The following is a 26,114-nucleotide window of genomic DNA, read 5'->3' as shown; positions in this document are numbered from 1 at the left end:
GTATGCGTATGGGGATAACTAGCAGACTATACTCACACCTATCCTATCGCACCTCTCATTTCTCGGCTGCTTCTCCAGCGAATTGAAAACTTTTCCCGATGATGCAATAAATTCCCAGATAAATGTTAATTTACGAGTGGAAGAGAGCAGTCTGGCTGCAGAGGAAATAGGAATGGGAAAGGGGCAAGGGAGGAGGTGCCACTGCGACAGGCTGTCTGGCGGGTAACCAAGCTGGGCACTCCATAGATACCATGACACCCCCCCCCCCCTTGCAGGGCTACCCTTCCTTACTTTCGAGATTATGATTATTGAAATGTTTTTGGAGCCCGTCAAACCGAAAGCAAAGCCGAACGAAACGCGGCGGGCGTGCAAATCACGAAGTGCTATATCCAAATCCGGATATTTATACCTGTATTTGTACATGTGCAGCTACGTATTAATTAATTATAAGCCGCAAGGACGGCCGACGGAGGATGGAGGACAGCGGAGCCTCCATAACGTGCACGAAGGTGAGAAATCAATTTTCAGTATCTCGCTTTGTGTTTAATATTTTTCCAGTGAAATGCGCCGACCGAGCATCCAAAGACGACGGCTGGACGACCACGATGATGATGAGCCTCAGTTTTGGCCGAGGTTGGAGCCTGGCTTCAGTTTGAGCCGCGGGCATCGCTTGTGACGGCGGTTCAGGTTCAGACACTGCAAGAAATAGTCCTGCCTATATTCTATGCCCCTCAAATCAAGGGGTAACGTTTAAGTCGAGTGTCGAGACTACCAGATACCTGTTACTCGAAAAGCGGAAATGCGAGGAAGAAAGTTTATGGTGCAGGGTGGTAACCCTATAACAGAATGAAACATTCATTCTGGTCACAGAATCTCTAAATATTTAACTCTTTAAATTGGGCTTTTTAATAAATTACTTCCACATTTCAAATACAAGATATCTTTAGGATAATCCAGAAATAAAATGAGTCTTTTAAGAAATATTTTTCAAATACTAACATGGCATTTACCTGAATACCCATAGGAAAATATGAAATTTCAATGATGTCTAGTTTTATAAAAAAAATATGTTGATTAGCCAGTTCCCATTTCTTTCAGTGCACCGCATACTGGGACTCTGGTTAGTTCTCTTGTTCTGGGGCACGTAAATTAGGATAACAACGTGAAACATAATTATTACTTTGGACAGATATGGCAGCGTCTGCTGCGCCTGCGCCCCCAGGTTCCCAGCTTCCTTGGAGGTGCCCAGCTCGGGGTGGAAGTCTCCGTTTCAGTTGGAGACCCCGTCCCAATCCCGGCCAGCGTTGGCTTTGTGGCCCAAATAAATGTATTAAACTTGGTTAACGCCTTCATTTCGGAGCCGCTCGCTCCGCCGATCGCCGTCGCCTTCGTGGGCCCCAAAGTAGGTGTAATAAAAAATATGAATTGTTGTTATATTAAGATCCATCCAAACGGCAAACAGCAGGCAAAGATCATTCAGAGCTTTTTACGATCCGCAACGAATTGCAATTCGTGTGAAAAACTCACGCATGCATATCGCTTTCGAACAAAAGTTTGACCAATTTATTGAAGTCATCCCTTTGTAGGGATGCCAATTTGGAATAATATAATGTTTAAGCGGTGCAATAATTGTAAATAGAATAAAGTTTATATTTCAAAAAGGCTTGCAATTAACCCAACGAACTAGCTCAGTTGATTGAGCAATTGAGTTCCAAACCCAACTAAAAATGATTGTGCGCTGAATAAAAGTAATTTTAAAATGTAATTTTAGCAAATAATTCTAAATTTCAGCTTAGAGATGTACTAGTAAAGTGTGTGATTCCATCTTGCATACAATTTATGGCCCAATTTGTTTGCACAACCCCGATATTCCAACCGCTTGACTTGGTTGGCCCTAATTCAATTAGGATGCCCTTTGTTCACCTCGATTGGTTAATTGGCATTTGATCTGCGGGCTCATCAGCTAATTAACGCTAGCCGATCCGCAGACAATACCCACCAGCTGGGACCGCCAGCCACCCGCTGGCTAAAGCTTTCGGCTTAGGTTCGATCCCAAGATCCCCAGATCCCCAGATCGCAAGATCTCAAGATCTCCAGATCCCGAAAGGAAATGCCACGAAATTGAAAATGCAAAACGAAATTGGCAGCGGAGACAGAGTGGAGAGTCCTCTGGTTCTGATTCTGATTCTGGTTCTGGGTCTCTGTTTCAGTTTCTTCTTCGTTTTTTTCCCGACTCCAAGTCGAGAGGATGGTGGCAGGAAACGTGGGCCGTGGCCGTGCGTAATGAAGACGTTAAGCTCGGAGGATCAGCAGTGGGCTATGTGGATGTGGATGCGGCTGGAGTCGAGCGGATCTTCAAGAAAGCTGCCAGGCATACGTCGCCGTTAAAGTCCAGCCCCATCTCCATCTTCAGAGTTATTCTCCCGTTTTACCCTCTTTACCGATCCGCAGACACATTGAGGAAAATTCTAACTAACTATGTCTAACGAACTAAGGAACTATGCTTAACTAATAGTATTAGTATAAGGAAGTTACAGCAACAGTTTTTTCTTATATTGAAGAACAAATCTTGTGATCATGATATTGAGCTGTAACAAAAGTAATAATGAAACGATGAACTAAATAAAACATAGTAACAATTTCCGGCATTGGTAACACTTCTTTTTCTCGCAGTGTGCGTAACTCTTTGAGTCTCGTTTCGGTTCCGCTTGCATGTTAACTGAAATGAAAATTCGTATGAAGGCGAGAAATTAATGAATCATTCACACCTGCATGACGGATTGTCTGCATTACTCGCCACTCTGCATCCCCACTCACCAGGGTTTCGGGATGGCTTTGGGTTACGGCTCCATTTTGTAGGATCCGAGTGCGAACGGGGGGCGCGGCCTGGCTGACGCTTCTGCCGAAGGAGTTGCCTTCTAATTTATTTGCCTGATGTGTGTATTACACATACGCAGTCCTTGCAGCCGTCTCTTTCGCCCCCCGCCGCCTTGGTCGTCTCTTTCTGCGCTGTCTCTGCTCCAGCGGTCGCGAGTTGCATTTTTGAAATTGCCCCGAGGTCGAAAACTGCGACTCTGGGATTCCAACGGATGCTGATGATGGGTACTATGGTTGTCGGTGCGAAAGGCACACAATGCCAGCGCTAAGTGATCAATCACCATTTGCAATTCAATCAGTAACTATAAAACCAGACCGATGACGAGCTCAATCAAAACGAAGTCAGTCAATGGACCCTAGTATTAACCGAAATTCGATTGTTACGTGAATGACTTTATCGATTTTTGTCATCGGAATATCGAACGTTTTTTTTGCCGCTGAGCTCAGCGAATTGTTTCCACCGTGCGAGCTGCGTGTGAACTTGATGGATGCACTGCCTCCGCCTCCTGAAGCTGCTTTTCTCTCCCTGGTTTTTTATGTTTTACCCCACGAGAGCCTTCGGGGTGTTGGCTGGAAATTAAAAGGCACTCGCATTTTGGCATGCGTATATCCTAACCGTACCCAAATCATCGTCATCCCACTGGCACACTCTTGACCCCAAAGAAAAGTACCAGACAGAAGGAGGGGCGGAATGTTTGGGTTAACAGAATATATTCGCACCTAATGCCACCACCAATCATAGTAGTGCAACATACGATGTTTGTTACGATCCCAACAGGGATTTGATGGTGAAGGACGATTTGTGGACGACGGGCCTTTTCTGCACCGATGGCTGTGGTGGCGGCGGAACTTCCACTATTCCCTGGACTTCCATATCCTCGGAATGCAGTTCGCTGCTGGTGCTCGACTGGTAGGTCCTGGAGGAGCATAGCGAGAGGTCCTGACTGTCGCCGGTCACGTACTCTGGTTCCTCGCCCACCATATCGATGGGCAGATCATCATCCATCGAGTTATTATCCTCCACCCGGTTCTTCTGGTGGGCAGCTATGTAATCGGCCTTCAGACGGGCATAGTCCACTGGGAGTCCCTTGTCCTGTAGCTTCTTCGCCTGCCGTTCGATGGCTTTCTTCATCAGCTTGTTGCGCTGGGCTCTGTTCAATGCGGATTGGTTTCGGATTAGGAACTCGATCAGGTATCTGGGCTATATCGCCTCCATTTGTGGTACTCACAGTTCTTTGGCGCGAAGTTCGCTAAGTGGAATGGGGGTACCACTGCAGCTCTGGGGATGGGTACTATGAGCTGGTCTTCCAGGACCCTTCTTGGTATGCTCCCGCTTACGCCACTTGGCACGCCGATTTTGGAGCCAAACCTGCAAGGATAGGGATAAGGGCAAATTAAATGGCATAGGCTTTCACAAGTAATTGTCGAAGGTTGAGATGTGCGGCAGTTGGTACGCCACAGGCGTGGCGTATCCATTACCATTGCCAGTTAATCATAATTCCCTCCAATTCGTTTCAATAAGTCAACAATTCAGATGCGGACGATTAACCAGACCAAGGGCAATATGTCATGCGTTCTGGAGATGGATCGTCATCATCATTGCGCTGGAGATCGTGACCACAGGGTGATGATGATCATGATGATGACCATGGTGATGATGCGGATGGAGATGGGGATGGTTGGCTTTGCTTAGTTGGAGTCATAAACAAGATGGCGTCGCTAATTGACGTGCAGTTTGCCGGGGAATCCAGGCGTATCGATGGGGGGTGGGACTGTGGTGACCCAGGGGTGGAGTCGAGGGGGGGGGGGGGGGGGGGGGGGGCTTTTCCAATGCGTGTGTGTGTGTGTCTGCGACAATTTGAAGTCATTTGCATGCATTGTGCATTTTTTAATGTGCAACAAATTGTTTTCGAACAGCGGCATGCAATGCCTCGTTCCCGACTTTAACAAGAGCCCCCCTTCTGCCCCACCATTCCCTGGGTTTTTTTTTTTGGTTCATATGTACACATGTATGTAGATATGTATGGTTGTACCTCCGGAACCCATGGAGTTACGTTCGCCATTCGAATGACGGACAGACTGTCGCTGTCTTGTCGTTCGCATTGACAAATTGATATGTCATGTCAAGAAACAATTTCAGACGAAAAGCGTAGCCAAATGTCCCCGTCTCCGTCCCCCTAAGAGAGAGAGAGAGAGAGAGAGAGAGAGAGAGAGGGCTATTGCCAGATAGACAAAGACCCACGATAATCACACGACTGACATGCAAAGTCAGCCATCGTTGGGCATCGGGGGGGTTAAGGGTTAAGAGTGGGGCGGCTCGCTAGGGGGGCGACAAAAGGGTTAAGCTACGCTATGGGAATGCAATTGAAATCATTACAACAACGAGCGACACGAAACGCAATTGCAAATGAAATAAAATGAATTATAATGGATAAAAATAGTCAGGTAATTGGTTTTATTGAGTAATTGAGTTCCAGTTGCCGCCAAATTGTTTTACAATGCTCACGCAAATGTTATCGAAACGAATCGAAATGGAAATGGATGGGGGACAGGGGATACCTAAAGGGAATCCTATGACCTCCTGGAGGTTTTCATAGTAATGTGTTATTAAACAAAATTCTATTAGCACTTGCAAGACAACTTTGGTTTCTAATTTAAACCAAACCAATTCGAATCTATTTCAAAAGGAGTTTTAGAGTTTTGATTCCCAGTTTTGGAAACTCACCGCTATGCGACTCTCCATTAGATCGAGTCTGGTGGCCAAGGCATGACGCATGAAAATGTCAGGATAGTGATTGTCCTGGAAGGCTCTCTCCAGCTCCCTGAGCTGAAAAGAATTGAAGTTGGTCCTGCCGCGACGCTTCTTCGAGGACTCTGCACTACCATTCTGCCCCGGATTGGAATCAGCCCCATTATCGCTTAGCGGATCTGTATTGTTCTCGCGACTAGATCCTAAATAAAAAGGAACAAATCACAAAAATAAATTAAGAAAAATTATAATTATGTATGTAAAATCAAATAAAATGTACTGTTTGAAAATAATAGAATGAGAAACCAGGAAGATTTCGTTATTTTATTCCCATTGCAAACCTTAAAATAAAATCATATTCCTGCCAGAATGCATATCTGTTATAAAATTGTACCCATTATATCGAAGTTCTTTCCTATAAGAAATGCTTTCAAGTAAGTTCTTCCCAAGTAGATTAGATTGCTAGCCAGCCTTTGATAGGGTGCACAATTATCCGGAATACTATCTGCTGTGGATACCCAACAACTAAGTGGAGAGGCACCAGTCACAGGGTGTATATTCGTGAGTCCACGTATCCATGTTTCCATGTATCCATGAATCTATGTGTTATTCCGGGGAAGGCGGTGCCGTTCGTTTCGGTCTCGTTTTATAATTGCAAACAATTAAAGTCTATTTATGCAAATTTCCAAGATATGCGAGCGAGACCACAAATAGCGACTGAAACTGAAATAGCAGCAGGAAACGGAAGCGACCACGCCCCATTCCCAACCAGGCCAGCACAGGCGCCTCACCGCCCCCATCCCCCCCTCTGGAAATTCAGCAGGATTCGAGGAGGAGCGTCGTTTGTCTTTCTAATTTATAGCGGCGCAAATTGGTTTCCACAATTAGGAAGTGGTGGGTGTTGCTCGGATATGTTTAAAGCTCCAATGGCGGAAGTAAATTACTCCTACAAACCGACCCCTTTTCGTATCCCCCCGCCCAATCTATTCCATACTATACCATGCCATACCAAACCATGCCATACAATCTATCCTCTTGCCGCCTTGGGTTTGCAGTTTGGGTTTGCGTTCGGTTGCAGTTTTAAGTGAAATTTAATTGCAAAAATTTGCCAGAGCCACTGCTCCTGCTGACTGGGCAATTACAGGGGGGTGGGGTGTGTGTCTTTTGGAGCTTCGGAGTTTGAGGTTTGGGCCATCGACTTGTGGAGCCACCGACCAGTGGTTAACCACACGAACCACCAAGTGCACCACAACCCAAGGCGGCGGGAGTGGGGCACTTTCCACCGAAAAACGTAGAAAAAATATAATAAAAATCATAGAGCGGTCGGCTACGTGAGTTTCATATGCTGAAATGCACACAGATTTCGACAATTTACAAACACATCTGCTAGCAAATCGAAGGAGCCGCAGGACGCAGGACGCAGGACGCAAGGGGATTCAACCCCTGTTCGACACGACCCAGACATTTCATAGAGTTCACCAAACACCAAACAGCAAACAACAAACACAACAAAGGGGCAGGTCCCTGACAAGGACCAAGGACCAAGGACCATATCGGTGTATCGCGGTCCATCCAACAATGCCTTTACCCCCTGGCCGCTCTCAACCTCATCATCACACTTGAAAGAGTAAATAAAATATAATTCCTCAAGGGTGTTATAAATAAAATTATCTGAATTATGGTTTTTGTTGACTTTCCGACTCGCCGGGAGAAGCGGAGAAGGAGTTGTAGTCGAATCGTAATCGTATCTGGCATAGTTCACAGCATTTTCGAGGGGTTTGTCCTCCTAATTTGCCACAAAGATTCCGGCCAATGGAACAGGTCTTTGGCTTTTGTTTTGTGTTCCAGTTGGGGGATTTGGATTTGGATTAACACTGGGCTGGGGATATCATGTGTGTGTGTGCGTGTGTGTTGCTCGCCAATCGATAAGGGGCGTGGCAGCTAATGGTTAAGACATTTGCCGGGCATTTAGAGGCGACGCCAAGGTAAACTGGCCAAACTGAAACCGAATGAGACCCCCAAGGATTGATGGGGGAAGTCTTTGAGGACCCGGAATCCAGATAGATACAGTACGAAAAAAATTCAATGCAAACTGTTGTTGAAATACGTTTGCAATAACCAAGACTTCCTATTCAATATTAACTAGTTCATACAAATTGTTGTTGTTACTCATTTATGGTATATATTAACATTTAGAATCCCTTCTAATATTTATATTTATATTTTCGAATCTGCAACGACACAACTTAAACGGCATACAAAAAAAACTGCACCTTAAAGCTTTAAATACTAATTAATTCAGGCAATCGGTTTCCTTGCTCCTTACTTTAAATTCAGCTAAATTAATTCAGTTGAATTATTTTGATTATAAACTCCTCTAGAGTGTTTCAACCCCTAACAAGCGCTCATCCCCCCTGTTCGTTTGGCTAATTAAAAACGCTAACCCAATTTAAATTAGGCCAGCAAATGGCAAATCTGCATCCGAATCATATGCAAACTGAAAAGGCGATCGGCGAAATTAGCATATAAACAGTATAAATTGCCGTCTGCTGTCCAGTCGAGAATCGTTCCAGACCCACAAGAGCCCAGAACCCAGAACTTAGAACCCAGAGGCCCGGAGCCCAAAACCCAAGCCCAAATCTCAGCGGCAACCCCAGAGCATCGAGCCTCATCCTTTGGCCCTTAGTTTTGCCTAATTTCAAAGGTCGTTAAACAAACAAACTCAAGTGGAACAAAATGCACACGCAGATGAAGGAAGGAGGCCCTCGGGACGACGATGATGATGTTGATGAGCACAAGGACACCAGACGAGACCAGTGCTCCTGGCCTGGTTCATAACGTTCATTCCACCTTCGAAACGACCCACAAAAAATTACCCAACAAATGCCCGTAAAAATCTATAAAAAAGCGATGATGCAAATGGAAAAAAAAAAAAAATGTGAGGGCTCATTAGCATTTATAGGCCACACAAATGTCGCTGGCTGGGAACACAAAATCATAGTCAAAAATGCAAAAAAAATCCATTTCGGGATGCCTTTTTGAGGTTCATTAGAAGCTTGTCACATGATTTGATTTGCCTGGCTCACGAAAAAGAAAAAACGAACTCCACACGGCAAAAAACACAAATAAAACGCCCAAAAAAATGGCCACATAAACTATTAGGGCTGCTAATTATGCGACCCTTCGCTTGACTCTTGTTTTCTGAAAGTCAACCCCCAGGATCATCACCTAGCAAAAAAAAAAAAGAGAACTAGTGCCGAGAATCAGGCATTAAGTCTGACACGCGCCCCTAACACGGCGATTTCCAGCTTACGCCTCTGTTTCACACTCCAAACTCGAATTTTAACCCCTTTTTTGTTTTCCACCAAGAACGCCGCTTTTCATTGCCTGTCAAAGGCGTTTAGTTCCTGGGCACATTGATGGATTGTCCGAGTTTTCCCAACTCCAAGTTGGTAATGGAACTAAACTGTTTGTTCAGCACATAACGTGGGAATCTGCGGGATATTAGAAACAGGCTTGTTGTGATTAACTCCAGACTTCTGTTTCAGGTAGAGATGAGCTCCATTTGTTGAAGTTGGCTATTTATTTACTATTTATTAGAAAGAAGGTGATACACCACCATAATCCCTCCCAAGATCCACCTAGATCTGCACCTAAACGGGCATATTTGGTCATTTGGACACGCTTACCACCCCTAGATAGCCGATCGCTTGAGTCCATCATCATTAGCCGACTGCGACTCCGCCAACCGCATTACAGTAGACACCCGGACAATCGCCATTTGCGAGGTGCCCAGTAATTTGTCTAGGTTCCGACGACTCTGACGCCGTCACTCAACTCAGTTCCATGTGGTGGGCTCTGGACTTAGCGAAGCGCCCCTGCCCCACCAACCTCCTGTTATCCTGGCCAAGTCCTTGGCCACAGTCTCATTTCCGTCGGCCGCTTTATGGGCGAGCAATAATAACCGCAATCGGAGCTCCATGCTCCAAAGGCACCGCACAGTGGGCCACAAATGTGTGGCACTTAATTTAATGAATTTCTTTGCACTTTGCCTGATGCCCGCCGATGCCGAAGCCGTTGTTTCCAGGAAGGGATCTCCAAGGAGCAGGGGCACGCGGCGAGCGCACCGGCTGGCTGCCCACTTGCCACATGAATTTATACGAGTTGTTTGCATTAAAACGAATTGATCGACACGACGAGCGAGTGCAATCGACAGCAAAAGGCTGTCCGGGTATTCTGGTACTGGTCTGGGTTGCGCTCGGATCGGATCGGATCGGTTTGGCTGTATATTCTGGACCCTGGACCCTCTCCACCGATCTGGTCGAGCCGGGTCATTGCTCATCTGCCAGGCCAGGCACGTCAACGCGGCAAATTACTTTGCCCTGCTGCTGCGATGCAAAATTGAAAATTCAAGTGGAAGTGGCCGAGTGGTTAACTTGGCAACATGCTAGCCATCTCCATCTCCCAGTACCTGTTGCCATCCCCATGCACTCGAAGAAATTCTCAGCCTCTTTTGATGCCAAGCTAACGCAAAGATAGCATTCAAAATAAGCCCCTTTTGTAACTACGTATTATTATTTGGAAATAATACTCACTTCCGAAATATTATATCATGTTTTTGTAGTAAGAATTACATTCTATATCTGTCCTATTGTAAAAATATTGCATATTCCCCTCACATTATAATAGTTATCATATATTATTGTATTTCATGTTGATAACTATATTAACTCACATTATTTAATCGTCTATAGAGTTACAAATCTGTTTCTTCCAGTGCACTATTGCCCCTCTCCTGTTTGCTGGTTGTGCTGCATGTTATGATTAAATTTTGATAGCCAACAACAATCAAGTCAAAGAAAATCAATAATTTTTACGCATCTTGTTACGATGTTGCCAGTTGCCCCCGCTCTAACCACCTCCCCCTCCCCCGAAGACCCGCTCCCCCGAAGACCCGCTCCATGGACCCCTCGTAGCCCCCACATAACCCCCCTCGCCCAGAGCAAAGTCTGCTGCCATGACGAACTGCTCTCAAACGATCTACCAGCTACGATCGACATGCCAAAGCGGCGCATAAATGTTTTGTTGTTTTAATGAAGACGTCGCTGGATCTTGGATCTGGGGTCCTCAGTCCGCAGTCTTCAGTCTTCGGTCTTCAGCCTTCAGTCTTTCCGAGTCGAAGAAGACATCAAGGCGTTGCATGCCACATTTTTTACCTCGTTCTTGCCTGCTTCTCATTTTTTTCTTTTGTATTTTTTTTGCGCTTTCGTTTCTTTTTTTTTTGCTTTTTTTTTTATTTTTCATTTTTGCAAAGGGGCGCGTCAGCGTCTGCACGCCAAGAGGATCGCTCTATCGCTATCTCTATCCGGGTATCTGGCCTCTCGCTCGCACGCTGGCAGCTTGTGGCGCATTATTACGAATAGGGTCTAATTATTGTGGCAAGCCCCTGAGCTATAATTTGCCTGATTGATTTACATAACGATCGAAAATGATCAAGACATTAATTTCTTATTAACGTCGTTTCGTTCGGTCGTTCAGTTGTTGGTTGTTTCGTCGGTTAGAGCTCGTCTTCCTTTAGATCGGCTCAGATCGCCTCGGTTATAGGCCGCCTCTGCTGGGGAGAGGATTCGATGGATGCGCCTACGTCTGGTCCGGGTTCGAGTTCGGGCTCGGTCAGGTTTTCCTTTGGTTTCGGTCTCTGGGGCGTAACTCTGAACGGGGGCTGCACTCGTTTTCCTTCCCATTCCCATTCCAGCTCAAACCTCCAGCCCAGTCCAGTCCAGTCCTTTCCTTTTCGGTTCCCTGATTTGTTGCCATGTTCGTGGCTCTAACATCTTTCCATCGATCGCCGGTGGGTTCTGCATACATATGTACATATGTATGTATATAGGCGAGTATGTACATATATCAGATCGGTGGGCGCCACAAAAGCCACTTACAGTGTTGCATGCGCTGGCTACATCTCTCATGTTTTTGCGCCAGCATTCCGTTCAAAGCTAATTTTCATTTCATTTACCTGCTTTAAACGCTATATTATTTGACAGTTATGAATTTGATATGGTTAGCAAGGATCCCAGGCTGGATTTTCTTATGGCACATGGCATGACGTAAATTCTTGCATGCTCAACACCATTTATATCAGATCCCCTTGATTAAGCCACTTCATTACATGGTGCTATAACACATTGGCAGCGGCTTGTTTGCTCTTTGAAATGTCTTTATCATGTTCATTGTAGCACTACCAAATGCGGCAATATAATGTCAACATTGTAACAATGGGTGTTACCTACAAAAATGTTTTATTTTGTAATATTAACTCGCAATACGTGAATCAACTTAAACATTTATCCGCATGGCACCTTCTAAACCTTGGCCCACGTTGGGCTTTAGTTTCTGTGGCAGTCGAGATTAGCCCAGTATTATTTATAGATTCAACATTTCTTCAGTAAATAATTCACAGGAGAACTTCCGCAAGTTAACGCCGCATAAACGATCTTCGCTTTGTGCCACTTTTGTTGCTTTCGACCAATTTGGAGCTTCCTTGGTCTCGATCGTTTTGTTCGTTTCGGACATAATTAATGTTAGTTTTAACGCTGGTTGAAAATGTTATTTCCCTTGATTATAGGAGGGCTGCCGTCTGCTCACTGTCTCCGTCCCTGTCCTACCCTCGTCCCGTCTCTTTCTGCCGCTGTTTACGGCCGCTGATTGTTGGTTGCTTTTTTTCCCCTCATTTTTTGGCGTTTGCAACGCGCTGCTCTGCCGCTGCGGGCAGTCATGGGGAAACATTTTATGACGATTACTGTAATTCGTTGCCGCAAACAATAATTACTTTCCATTACGAAAATGGCGGGCATATTATCACCTGAATATCACACATACACACACATGCACACATTGCAACCGCCACCAACACCAATACAGGTGTGAAGCCGCGCCTGCGCCGGCGTCAGCGTCAATGTAGACGTCACTAGGGTATCCCAAGATCGCCAGATCGCCATATCCGCAGATCGCGAGATACCGAACCCAATTCGCTATGGCAAATGGGACCTTCGGCTGCTTGGGCTTGCAACGTTGTCTAAAATTTTCGGTAATAAAATATGACAACTCAATCAAGGCCCATAAAAGCGACAACACCAACAACGACAACAACAACGATAATAATCATCATTTTGGGGCGGTGCCCGCTTGAAGATCGGGCACAACAACAGAACCCGAAAGCTTCGGTAATTTGCAGAGGCTGCAAAGACGATCAAAATTTACGATCATTTTGTTTTCAAAATCAATTTAGAAAGGAAGCGCGGCAAAGATCAGGCTCTGTCCGCGAAAGAGATAGCCGGCGAGGGTGCGAGCGAGACAGAGAGCGCAAATTGAGTTCTTAAGTTGTCTGGGGGATCTGTGAAACTGGAGGAACTAGGGGGACTTTCGGGGATACCTTGCAAACTGGAACTGAGCTGGGTCCTCTAAAGCTGCGGATAAGGCCATCATGCCGTTTCTTGGGGATCTCGTTTTGGCCCTTCTTGGTTGGGATTCTCCGCCGTTTTCGGCAGTTATTAGCCTGGTAAAACACGAGTCTTGCACATTTGAGAGCTTGTAATTTACTTAATTTGATTACGAAGCGACTTCGTCCCGCTCTCTTTGCCGAGGGGGTGTGTTCCAGCTGTCTGTCTCTTTCGCGCTCTCTGCGAGTGTCCGAGCTTTTGTGTGTGTGTGTGTGTTGCAGGTGCAAGGTTGAAGAACGATGGCAGTCTCTGATTTAGGGTTGCGTAGTGCCATTTTATTGGCAGAATTTGAGAGATTTTAGTCATGCTACGATGCATTCATTTGCATTTTATTAAGATTTATTTGCGACTTAATAAAATTGAAGAGGATCTGCTATAATGAATGCCACAGATAGCAAGATATGAGATTTGTATCAATAAATATCTTAACTAATACTGCGAACGAAGACAAACCAGTTGTGGGAATTTTTACAATTACTTACAAGAGATTATTTTCTAACACTGATTTTTGCAGTTATTTTATATACCTTTTAATAAGCCCACTAAAGTTCTTAGCTCGTTACACATGCTACCCATTTACGATGTCCAATAACACATTCGTATTAATTTGCTTCTGAAAATCCACTTGAGCTCCCAACCAGTTGTTCCACTGTGAAAGCTCATCCAGTTAAAGGGCAATAATCCCCAAAATACCATTGTGGTATGGGTTCCAAGACCAATTTCGGTTTCTTTGTATAATAAATTGGACAAACAAATCTCGGCGCAAAAGCCAAAAGCCCATGCCACAAATGGCATGGCACACAAAATCTATTAATGTAGACAATAGTTTATTAATTGAAAGTTATGTCTGAGCGCGGTCCGATGATTTATGCACAAACTACGGCAGTCCGAAAATTTGAGCAAAAGAGCAAAGAGCACGGCAAAAAAGATAAACAGGTAAAAATCAAAAACGGCGACGAAGAAGCACAGAGGCGAGCATAAAAATTGATTTCTGCTGCTGCTGCTTTTAATGAATTCTTCCCCAGCAGAAACAACAACAGAAGCAACAACAACCACAACAACAACAACAACAACGGCGGCAGTATCAACAACAACAACACAATCTCAATCAATTTCCAGTCGCACATCACATCAAAACAAATTACCAAGGAATTAATTTGCCATCGGAATCACGCAAGCGCAGATTTGGGGCCACGCGAGCGAAAGAGAAAGCAACTGGGCGAGCGAAAGAGAGGGCAACAACGAGGATTTTGGCTGCACAGCAAAAAAAAAATCATACACGAGGGAAATCTATACCATCGCGTGCCTCACATTCTTGATATAATAATAAAAAATCAAATTTATTCATAATTCCTAAATTGAATTCTCCAGGATATTTGCAATGTTTTCAATAATTTTTAAGATTTTGTATCAAAACGTATTAATCTAAAAGTTAAACCAAAGTAAATAAGCCTTATTTTAACAACTTCTGATATGCTGTTTACAAATATGCCGCAATTTCTTCCGGTGTACAGGATTCAAGCACAACGGGTTTTCGGGCGATTGCGATTAATAGAGCGAAAGTGTGGGCCAGAGAGGGGGTGGATGGGGTTGTGGAGGGGGAGGGTGTGGGGAAGGGTAGGTAGGTGCCGTGATTAATACATGAGGATTTAATTAACTTGCCATCGCGCTATCTCGCTCGACTCATTCCACTGGAATGCGCAAACTATGGCGACTGCGACGCCACAAGACGCTGTCGCACTGCCACAAGAGTGGGAAAGAGATGGGCAGAGGGAGCAACTTGTTGTAAATGGTAGGTGTATGTGTATCATAAGCAGGTGAACGTTGGTGTGTGTGCGTGTAATTGAAACGTGTTTCGCTGTTGTTGTTGGTGTCGAACGCCTGCAGCGCGAAAATCGGTGGCATGTATAATTTTTATCACCTTTAATTAACTTTTCAATTAATAAAAAAACGCAGCAACAACATCGCCAAACATGTTGAGCGCATGTTAAGCGGAAAAGTCGCAGCTGCCAAAGCTGACCAGTGCGGTGCGAAAGAGATGGCGCGTGGGGGGTGCGAAAGGGATGGGCAGAGCGAGGCAGACGGACGAATTGCCGACGGCATTTGGCCAAAACGAACAAAAGTATATCGAAAAACATGGCCAAAAGGCCAAGCGGCGGAAACAGATACGAACACGAATACTAATGTCCCCTTCCACTCGCTCTGCTTTCAACTTCCGTTCGGAACCACTTTGTTCTTATTGCTATCTACTATATCAACATTCCCATAAACAGCTTTTCTTCATTTTGCCTTATTTCACTTTCCTTTTCCCTTACCATCTGATTTAAACGAAAAGTTGCTGTTTCATTTACATATGTACATATGTACATACATACATATAAGAATAAGTAATTTATAATCTAAAACTTAACATGGCAACAGGAAAAATTACTAAGCTGTCCTTGCTTTTTAAACTGTTTTTAAACTTTTATTTATTTTGTATAATTCTTCTAAGGTCATAGATATGGTTTAAAGTGGTTTCTATTTCCAATCAATTTGAATGGAATAACTTTACATTGAGTTTATTTTTTAGCCTGCCTTGCTTAACAGTGAAAATGAAATGGGTGAAAGTTACTGTTTAATACAATTAAGTGCACATTTCACTCTCGGAAAGTCACGCACGTTTGCTCGAACCGAAAGTAATGCCAAGTCAATCGTGTCCCAAAAATTGATTAAAAACCGCATCGACTCGTGGAGAACAATAAACAGTGGGGCTTCGCAAGGCACGAACGGAAACGGAAATGAACTCACACTCGGGACGGGTAAATGGCTTCAAAGTCAGCTAAAAGTGTCATTACAACTCAACCGAAAGCCAAAGCAAAGCATGGAAAAAGCAAGGAAAGCCGAATAGCAAAAGCAAAGCACAGACCAAAAACAACCGTAACAACAACATTGAGAAATAGGGAAAACTTTCAGGGACGTCTGCTGCACCTCCCGCCACCCCGCCCTCTACCCCACAACCACTGGAAAACCTCCCTAGGCATACGGCTCAATTCAATTTTATCGTTTCAATATTAACCCAAAACAACCCCACAATATTGCCTTCATTTAAGGTTTATTAGATACAACGACAACGTTGTGGAGGCAGCTTGAGGTGGAGCTACAGAACGTACGGTCTTGGGGGTTAAGAGGTTCGGGTTTCGGAGACCCGGGGTGGATAAGAGGGGCAGGGGCAACATGGTGGACAGCCAACGAGCGGAACGCTCTTGGATACAAGAAATATTGTGACTACAGTGAAATCGAGACTAGGATGTTAACACTTAGGCGTTGACTAGAGTTTACCCTTTATACAAATAGGATTGCTCATTTTCATATATCACAATAATAGATCTATTACGACTATGAATCCTACAGGATTAGCATTTATTGGTAATCAACAATGTGTGAATTCGTAATATTCCTATTCATATGTATATGTTTTAACCAAACTTTAAAAAGATGAATACCTTGAAAATGATTAACATTGCCTTTATAAAAGTACCCTTTTTTAATACAAGATTTAATTTCTTAGATAGAAGTATTAGAGTGTAAATGATAAGACATTTTTAATAAACAGTAAGTACTGCAGCAGTCGATTCGAACAGTCTTCAATGCAGCACACGAAAACCAAAATTTTCCAATTTACAAACGAAATCCGACGGAGAAAGGAGCTTAGAGTGTGGGGGGAAATCAGTAGACAGGGCGGTGTATAACAAGGATAAATGCCTCGGTGTGCTTTTGCTCCTGCTCCTGCATATACACATATATATACGTATATATATATCCATGCATATGTATGTATTCGTGTTTGTATAATGGCATAAACATTGATCCAACCGTAAAACTGGCTGACAATCGAGTTGGGCGAAAAGAGCGACAGACAGAGGGAGACAGAGGCGAAGAGAGGGAGAGAAAGAGGTCCTGGCAATCCCCAGTTCTTTGGCCCCCGTAACCCCCCCAGTTTTTGGGACCATGGCACTGAGCCAAACCGAAACGACGCCAAGCCAAGTGTATAAATTGTATTAGCCCCGAAGTGTCGTGCGGCTTTTCTTCTTCACCCCCCCTACAACACACTTCCTTTTCACGATTTTTCCTATTTCGGCCAGGGAAAGCGGTCGAGCAGGAGGGGGGCGACAGCGGCGGGGGCGTAACCAGGGTAGGCAATTGCTCGTCCTTCTCCCTTTCCGCTCCATTTTCCTTTCGGGTGGTTGATGCGCATCATACGCACACACACGCAGCGCGAAAACGGGGGGCGAACCACATGGCGTATACGCAATATGGCCGCCATCGTCGTCTTCGCAGACGGGCAAAGAGAGTGGGAGGAAGTAGAATGGGAGAAGGATAAAAAGAGGCAGAAGGACAAGTATGTCGAGGCAGAAGGAAGAATCGCACCACCAACTCGTTGTCATTTGCAGCAAATTGCAAACCGCAACAATTTCACAAAAGACACCGAAACAAGTGGCAAGCACACACACACATATACGGATAGAGTGTCGCAAGGATACACACACACACATAGAGATCAGCGGGGAATAGAATGGAATGAACGGGAATGAACGGGAATGGAATGGAATGGCAGGGCAATCTGTTTCAATATAAACGCACATGAGGCATTTACGAGAGAATCCAACAAGCGTCGAGGGTTTTCCGAGTGGGGTTTTCATATTTGTGTCCTTGGTTTGTGTGGCATGTGTGTGATTGTGTGCGTGCGTGGGTGGTTTTCACCCAAACGAAGCTGCCACTTAAATGCCGCTAGATTTTGTTGTTCGGTCAACAGTTTTTAGTTGTTTGCCAGGATGGGATACTGTGATTTTTCAGTGTGCCCTATGTGAAGTTATACTGCTTTCTATATACATGGTTTTCCTTATTTTATACCTAATTTTATAATAAAATACTATTATTTATATAATTGTTGTGTTATTCGTTGTTAGAACATACATTTTTCATGCCGTAGGGTATACACACTTCGATGTGAACCGACGAAATCATCCTCACCCACTTGATTCTGGGGGTTGCTACCACCGAGCACGCATACATCCACATCCTTGGACTCCCTGGGGTGTCATAATTCTTGACGAGCTCATCTTTTACTTAAGTTTTACATAATTTTCATGTCGTCGAGAGGGGAGTTCGCTTGTTGGGCTCAAGTCCATGGAGATAACATAAAAATCGGGACGTGTGTGGGTGCTTCTGGGGGGTGTTACAGGACGTTTCGGGATATTAGGGGTTTTTTCTTTTGGATGGAAGTGGGTGGTGAGCTTAGCTTTAGCGGTAAAACGCTCGATTCTACGTGCTTGCGGCTTTTCCGCTTAGCGTTTCGTCGCTGTTTGATATTTTCCACCCAAAAACCGCCCTCCTGCTATTTATTTTGTGGTTTTGGGTCGTGTAATTGCCTTGATTTCTTGACACTTGTCGACACAGATTGCCAACAAAGTGGCGAAATGAGTAGGGGATAAATTAGTGGGGGCTCGGCTGATTGATTGGCCATTCTATATCACTTCCCACTGCCCTCCGCCCACCGCAAGCAGTTATTAAATAATAAGCGAGGCAGGGAAAACCCTTAGCGGCCACCAATAAATTTACCAATTTACCATTTTCGGGGCGTCTAACCCTAATTTGCTAATCGCCAAACGAGTTGTACAATTCGAGGGCGTTCCGGGGGCGTGGCACTTGTAAAGGTATTTAAGACAACAACAAAATTACACCTCAAAACTGTAAATGGCCAAAGAACACAAAACAAAGAAGAATACGAACGGTACAAGTCAAGTGGCCGAAACAAAATACCCCTTTATTTTTATTTTTTTGCCCAACCTACGAGCACTGCTTTTTTTCCTATTTGGCCAAAAAATGTTTTTATCTAGCGCCGCCATCTTTGTGCTAAACGGTAATTCAACAACGGTATAGCAGGGGGGATGGGGGGGGGGGGCGGGGGTGTAAGAGGGGTGCACTAAGCCAAATCCGCCCCTTGAAGTGTTTATCCTTCGGTTTTATGGGCAGGGGAACGGCTTTTTGGGGCAGGACTGCCCTAAAGTGTTTTCAATTTAAGTTTAGAGAACAAAACGCCTTTTGATTTTTATTAGTCCACCCAAAAGGGGTTGGGCACAAAATAAAGGCAGTTACAAATATTGGATGGGGAGCACAGAGACGCGACACTTGGTAGTGGGCAAAATGAAGTGAGCGGGAGCTGCCAAAATGCATTCGCAGTCGGCCTAGAAAAAAGATGTTGGCTTCTAATTTGGCTGGCTGCCATTCTGCTGAATTTATGGCCACCGGCCAGGGTTGTCGCCCTCATAAATTATGGAAATGCTAATGCAAATGCAAGGACGACATGGATGGGTTGCAGTATTTAGAGCGATATAAGGGCGCTTTGCTTATTTGATAGTGCTCCGATTTCTTGTTTCTCGTTCGCTTTTGGCAACCGCCTAAATGGGGCCCCACTTAAATAATTATCATTTCCCGGGCCAAACGAAAAAAAGAAAATAAATAAATAAAGCGGAGAGCTCGTCAAAAGCTCATCAGGGGCCCGACGATCGGACCAATTAGTGCAACGAGCCCACTGAGCGTTTCATTAATTAGCCAAGGAAAATCTCGGTGGAAATTGGACCAATACGCCATACCCCATACCCTCTATCCCATATCCCATACCCTATAGCTATCCCTTCCAATTGCCCCCTTTTCCGATTCGAACAAGAGTCCCATTAGTCGCTAATGTTGATGGGTTACGTTGTTCGCTTTTCGGCTCTTCGGGCTTCCAGTCTTGTTTTCGGCCCCTCCACTCCCCACCACTCCACTCCCTTCCAATCCACTCACTAAATCTTTCACTTTTGGGCGAGAGAAATCTTCGGATCAGCACTCATTCACTCGTCCATGCGGAGCATCTATCATCTACACTTGGAAAAAACGCAACCCAATACCCAAATAAATGAAAGGAGGCTTCTCTTCTGAAATAATAATAATAATTTGCTAACTATATAGAACTGATTCAATGAATACCTATTATATGGCTTGTTGTTTTACTATAACAATATATTAATAAAATATTTAGAGATGAAAAATGCCTTAAGAACTAAGAAAACTAATCAAATTGAAAAACCATATTATGCCTTTTTAAACCCATTGCAGACTGTTTAAGTTATAAAATGGTAGCCCCTGTTTCTCGCCGTGCAGCTGTACCTGTTTCCATCTTTATTTTCCACTCGACACAATCACAATTAATCTATGGGTCTAGTAGTTCAGTTGAGTTCTCCCGGTAGTTCAGCCCCATCGAAAACCCCTCGAAGTCCCTTGAAATGATGGCAATTACCAGAAGCGCTCGCGGTCAGCGCTGTCTAATGAGCGGCCATCGGCTGGAGCGGATCAGCGGAGATCACCTGGGATTGGGAGCCAACAACTCAATTCATTCATCACTGATGGACTGATGAGCGCTGGTCGGGAGGGGGCCCTTTATGTTCGGGCCCGAAAAATGTTAGAAAACACAAGAAACTGAGAAACCGAATAAAGGCAACCTGACGGGGCGTGCCAATGGCGTTCTTATTAATTTGCCCAATTTCCACAGGCAGAGGAAAATGGGGAAAACTTAATTAAAATGTCGTAAACGAAAATTGTATGTTTAGGCACGCGGTTTTCGTTACCGGCAGCGGAGGGCAGGGAGCTACCAAAAATAATTAAGACATTTCGCTTCGAGTTCGACCTTTTTTTCTCTACCTCTCTTTGGGTTCACGAAAAAATGTTAAGAAAAATTGCTGCCACAAATTGTTTGGCTGCCCAATTTCCACAGGTCTTTCCCCCCGCCCCCCTCCCACACGACTTTCCACGCTGGTTTTCCACCGCTCTCCTAACAGTTTTCTATGCCCCGTTTTCCCCGACTTGTGCCAGTTCTCTTTTTTATATATATGTATATATTCTTTTTGTATTCTGTAGTTTCGGGGACGCGAGCGAAAACAATAAAAATGACTAATGGCAGCTAATTTCCCGTCGTCGAGAAAAGTAGGAGGATGAGGCCCAGCAAGACGGCCAATTCGGAATCGGAATTGGATGCGCCTCAGAAGTGGTTCAATTGCCAAAAGACGAAAGACAAAGGGCGAGGTACGAAATGGGAAATACAGGTGTTTCCCGGATTGGGCGTGACCTGGGCAAAAAAAAAACAAGGAAGAAAACACACCGAAAGGAAAGCAAGACTTCACCTGTCACTGCTCATTTCCCATGCACCATTTCCCATTTTCCGATGCCAGGTGCCTCGCACCTCCTCGCGTCACATTCACAAAGTGCAGTTACACATGTTCATTGATCTCAAGGCTAAGCAATATAATTAATCAAAGTAATATAAACAAAATATATATATAAAATATATAAAATATATAAATTATATAAATTATATAAATTATATAAAATATAAAAAATATATAAAAAATATAAAATATATAAAATATATAAAATATATAAAAATATAAAAAAAAAAAAAAAAAAAATATAAAAATATATAAAATATATAAAATATATAAAAATAAAAAAAAAATATATAAAATATATAAAATATATAAAATATATAAAATATATAAAATATATAAAATATATAAAATATATAAAATATATAAAATATATAAAATATATAAAATATATAAAATATATAAAAATATAAAATATATAAAATATATAAAATATATAAAATATATAAAATATATAAAATATATAAAATATATAAAATATATAAAATATATAAAATATATAAAATATATAAAAAAAAAAAAAAAAAAAAAAAAAAAAAAAAAAAAAAAAAAAAAAAAAAAAAAAAAAAAAAAAAAAAAAAAAAAAAAAAAAAAAAAAAAAAAAAAAAAAAAAAAAAAAAAAAAAAAAAAAAAAAAAAAAAAAAAAAAAAAAAAAAAAAAAAAAAAAAAAAAAAAAAAAAAAAAAAAAAAAAAAAAAAAAAAAAAAAAAAAAAAATATAAAATATATAAAATATATAAAATATATAAAATATATAAAAATATATAAAATATATAAAATATATAAAATATATAAAAATATATAAAATATATAAAATATATAAAATATATAAAATATATAAAATATATAAAATATATAAAATATATAAAATATATAAAATATATAAAATATATAAAATATATAAAATATATAAAATATATAAAAATATATAAAATATATAAAATATATAAAATATATAAAAATATATAAAATATATAAAATATATAAAATATATAAAAATATATAAAAATATATAAAATATATAAAATATATAAAATATATAAAATATATAAAATATATAAAAATATATAAAAATATATAAAATATATAAAATATATAAAATATATAAAATATATAAAATATATAAAATATATAAAATATATAAAATATATAAAATATATAAAAATATATAAAATATATAAAATATATAAAAATATATAAAATATATAAAATATATAAAATATATAAAATATATAAAATATATAAAATATATAAAATATATAAAATATATAAAATATATAAAATATATAAATATATAAAATATATAAAATATATAAAATATATAAAATATATATAAAATATATAAAATATATAAAATATATAAAATATATAAAATATATAAAATATATAAAATATATAAAATATATAAAATATATAAAATATATAAAATATATAAAAATATATAAAATATATAAAATATATAAAATATATAAAATATATAAAATATATAAAATATATAAAAAAAAAAAAAAAAAAAAAAAAAAAAAAAAAAAAAAAATATATAAAATATATAAAATATATAAAATATATAAAATATATAAAATATATAAAATATATAAAATATATAAAATATATAAAATATATAAAATATATAAAATATATAAAATATATAAAATATATAAAATATATAAAATATATAAAATATATAAAATATATAAAATATATAAAATATATAAAATATATAAAATATAAAATATATAAAATATATAAAATATATAAAATATATAAAATATATAAAATATATAAAATATATAAAATATATAAAATATATAAAATATATAAAATATATAAAATATATAAAATATATAAAATATATAAAATATATAAAATATATAAAATATAAAATATATAAAATATATAAAATATATAAAATATATAAAATATATAAAATATATAAAATATATAAAATATATAAAATATATAAAATATATAAAATATATAAAATATATAAAAAAAAAATATATAAAATATATAAAATATATAAAATATATAAAATATATAAAAAAAAAATATATAAAATATATAAAATATATAAAATATATAAAATATATAAAATATATAAAATATATAAAATATATAAAATATATAAAATATATAAAATATATAAAATATATAAAATATATAAAATATATAAAATATATAAAATATATAAAATATATAAAATATATAAAATATATAAAATATATAAAATATATAAAATATATAAAATATATAAAATATATAAAATATATAAAATATATAAAATATATAAAATATATAAAATATATAAAATATATAAAATATATAAAATATATAAAATATATAAAATATATAAAATATATAAAATATAAAATATAAAAAAATAAAAAAAAAAAATAAAAAAAAATAAAATATATAAAATATATAAAATATATAAAATATATAAAATATATAAAATATATAAAATATATAAAATATATAAAATATATAAAATATATAAAATATATAAAATATATAAAATATATAAAATATATAAATATATAAAATATATAAAATATATAAAATATATAAAATATATAAAATATATAAAATATATAAAATATATAAAATATATAAAATGTATAAAATATATAAAATATATAAAATATATAAATATATAAAATATATAAAATATATAAAATGTATAAAATATATAAAATATATAAAATATATAAAATATATAAAATATATAAAATATATAAAATATATAAAATAAATAAAATATATAAAATATATAAAATGTATAAAATAGATACAATTTATAAAATATATAAAACAAATAAAACAAATAAAATATATAAAAATAATATTAGCTTACAAATATTGAAGAAAATGTTGATGTTTTTTTGCAAATATGGTTTTCCAAAAGTACAGCAACTTTTCAGAAAAATGTTTTGCTTAAAGTGGCCTATATTAAATAAATTTCTATTCTATTCTATTAAGACTTTTACAATTTTCTATTACTAATAATTCAATAACTTTCCCATTATTTCAACTTTGAATTTTAAAAATGTACATTTTCTGTGAGAGGTATGCTAATTTAAATGCCAAAGGCTTATTTCACCAGAAATGAAATACATATCATAACCTCTGTATAAAAGCCCATTAAAGTTTTTAGTAGTTATTCAAAAATTTCCCCTACATTTCAGCCGATCTCATCTAATCACCCACGTTTAGCGTTAATTTCCGGCAAGGACACTTCCGAAATGGGGTTATTTATGGCCACCCACATTCTATGCCCGGATGTCCTCTGGCCCACTCATTTGTTCATTCATTACATTCATTAACTTTGCGGCGAGCTTGCGCAGATAATGGCATTTTCCAAATGGCCAAATTGGAATGGAAAACAAGTTTTCCGGCCGGGGCCTTTATGCCGCCGCGCACTTTATTCAATTTACCAATAAAATTTCAATCGAATTGTTCCTTTTAATCAATTCAGCGCCACCCACACACGCGCAACACACGCATTTACATACGCGCATGCATAATTCGTGTGTTTTTATGTTTTTTGATCAATTTTTAATCAACAACATGCGGCAGCAAACAACATTATTTACCCGCAGGCCAGGACTTTCAATGTGTGTGTGTGTGTGTCTTTGTGTGTTTCGCCAGCTTGTAATTGTTGTTTCGGCTTGTTGATTATTCACGTAATTAAATTTGGCCAGCAATTTCATGTATTTTGGCCAAATGCGAAATGCTGGTTTATAGAGTGGTTTTTTGTGCATGCTTTTATTAGCGCCATGTGTAGTATTATATTTCATTATTATTATTAGTTAATATAGACATAGAAAACGAATGAATCAATGGGAATAAGCTAGTAATATTGCCAATGAATCAATTAAACTTACCCGCGCGGTTGTTGTGGGCGGGCGACAGTTGTCCCAAATTAATAGGCTGCTCATTGTTCGAATCAATGCCAAGCTCCGGATTGAGATCCCTTTGCTGCGCCTGCTGTGGCTGCTCTTGCTGCGGCTGCTCTTCCTGAGGGGGCTCCTGCTGCGGGGGCTCCTGCTGCGGGGGCTCCTGCTGTGGCTGAGGTTGCTGGGAGTGCTGCTGCTGGTACATTGTCACCGCTGCGGCGGCTGCTCTGGCTTGCTGTATCAACGCCATTTGGTGGATCATATACACGGAGGACGCATTGGTTGCGGAATTGAGGTTAATTTCCGGATTTGGGGCGTCCATGGACAGGCTGAGCAAGGATGACCAGCCGGACACGTGCATGTTGACGGCCGCTACTGCCGCGAAAAGTTGCAAAGCGACTGACCCATGCGGATGTTGGCCTTGCCCCTGAGCAGCGGCTGCCTGCTGCAGTTGTTGTATTAGCTGATCCATTTTCGTCCTAGCTTTTGCGATTAACACGTTTTCTATTTAACACACAATGTGCTGACGCTTCAAGTCACTGCAACCCTGTGAATTAAACTAGTTCATTTTCCTTGAACATTGTCACCAATGATATCGATATTTAACTCCGAATGTTTCTAGCTTTTTTTCCGATTTTCCCTCTACCTCTTTCTTAGCCTTACCACAGACACTAGAATAACAACAGCATGCGTAACGACATACGAATTTTTGGCAAACTATTTTTCCGCGTGGCTCTAGAGGTGGCACCAGGCTCTCTCGAATTTTTGTTCGAGAGAGAGAGAGAGCGGAGAGCGCTACAGCAAACAGCTTTTGTCTACGCATACAGTGATAGCAGACAACTGTATGTGTAC

The 26,114-nt window shown here is 39.8% G+C and overlaps 1 protein-coding gene across 1 annotated transcript; it reads right to left on the bottom strand.

Moving 5' to 3' along the window:
- Positions 1 to 3,560: 3,560 nt before the first annotated feature.
- Positions 3,561 to 25,863, bottom strand: LOC6615253 (visual system homeobox 1). The gene is made up of 4 exons (XM_032726293.1): positions 25,251 to 25,863; positions 5,603 to 5,829; positions 4,107 to 4,246; positions 3,561 to 4,028 (listed from the first exon to the last, which is right to left on the bottom strand). The coding sequence occupies exons 1-4, from the start codon at positions 25,732 to 25,734 to the stop codon at positions 3,641 to 3,643; spliced, it is 1,239 nt and encodes a 412-aa protein (XP_032582184.1). The 5' UTR covers positions 25,735 to 25,863; the 3' UTR covers positions 3,561 to 3,640.
- Between the last annotated feature and the right edge of the window lie 251 nt (positions 25,864 to 26,114).

Source organism: Drosophila sechellia, chromosome X, assembly GCF_004382195.2.
Source record: "Drosophila sechellia strain sech25 chromosome X, ASM438219v1, whole genome shotgun sequence".
Taxonomy (NCBI): domain Eukaryota; kingdom Metazoa; phylum Arthropoda; class Insecta; order Diptera; family Drosophilidae; genus Drosophila; species Drosophila sechellia.
This window is presented reverse-complemented; position numbering and strand designations above follow the sequence as displayed.

Bases quoted from the DNA above. Each gene is read 5' to 3' on its own strand.
- LOC6615253 (XM_032726293.1), bottom strand. From the start codon at position 25,734: ATGGATCAGCTAATACAACAACTGCAGCAGGCAGCCGCTGCTCAGGGG. The intron at 4,247-5,602 runs GTGAGTTTCCAA...CTATCCTTGCAG, and splicing joins TAATGGAGAGTCGCATAGCG to GTTTGGCTCCAAAATCGGCG. The intron at 4,029-4,106 runs GTGAGTACCACA...CGCATTGAACAG, and splicing joins GAACTTCGCGCCAAAGAACT to AGCCCAGCGCAACAAGCTGA.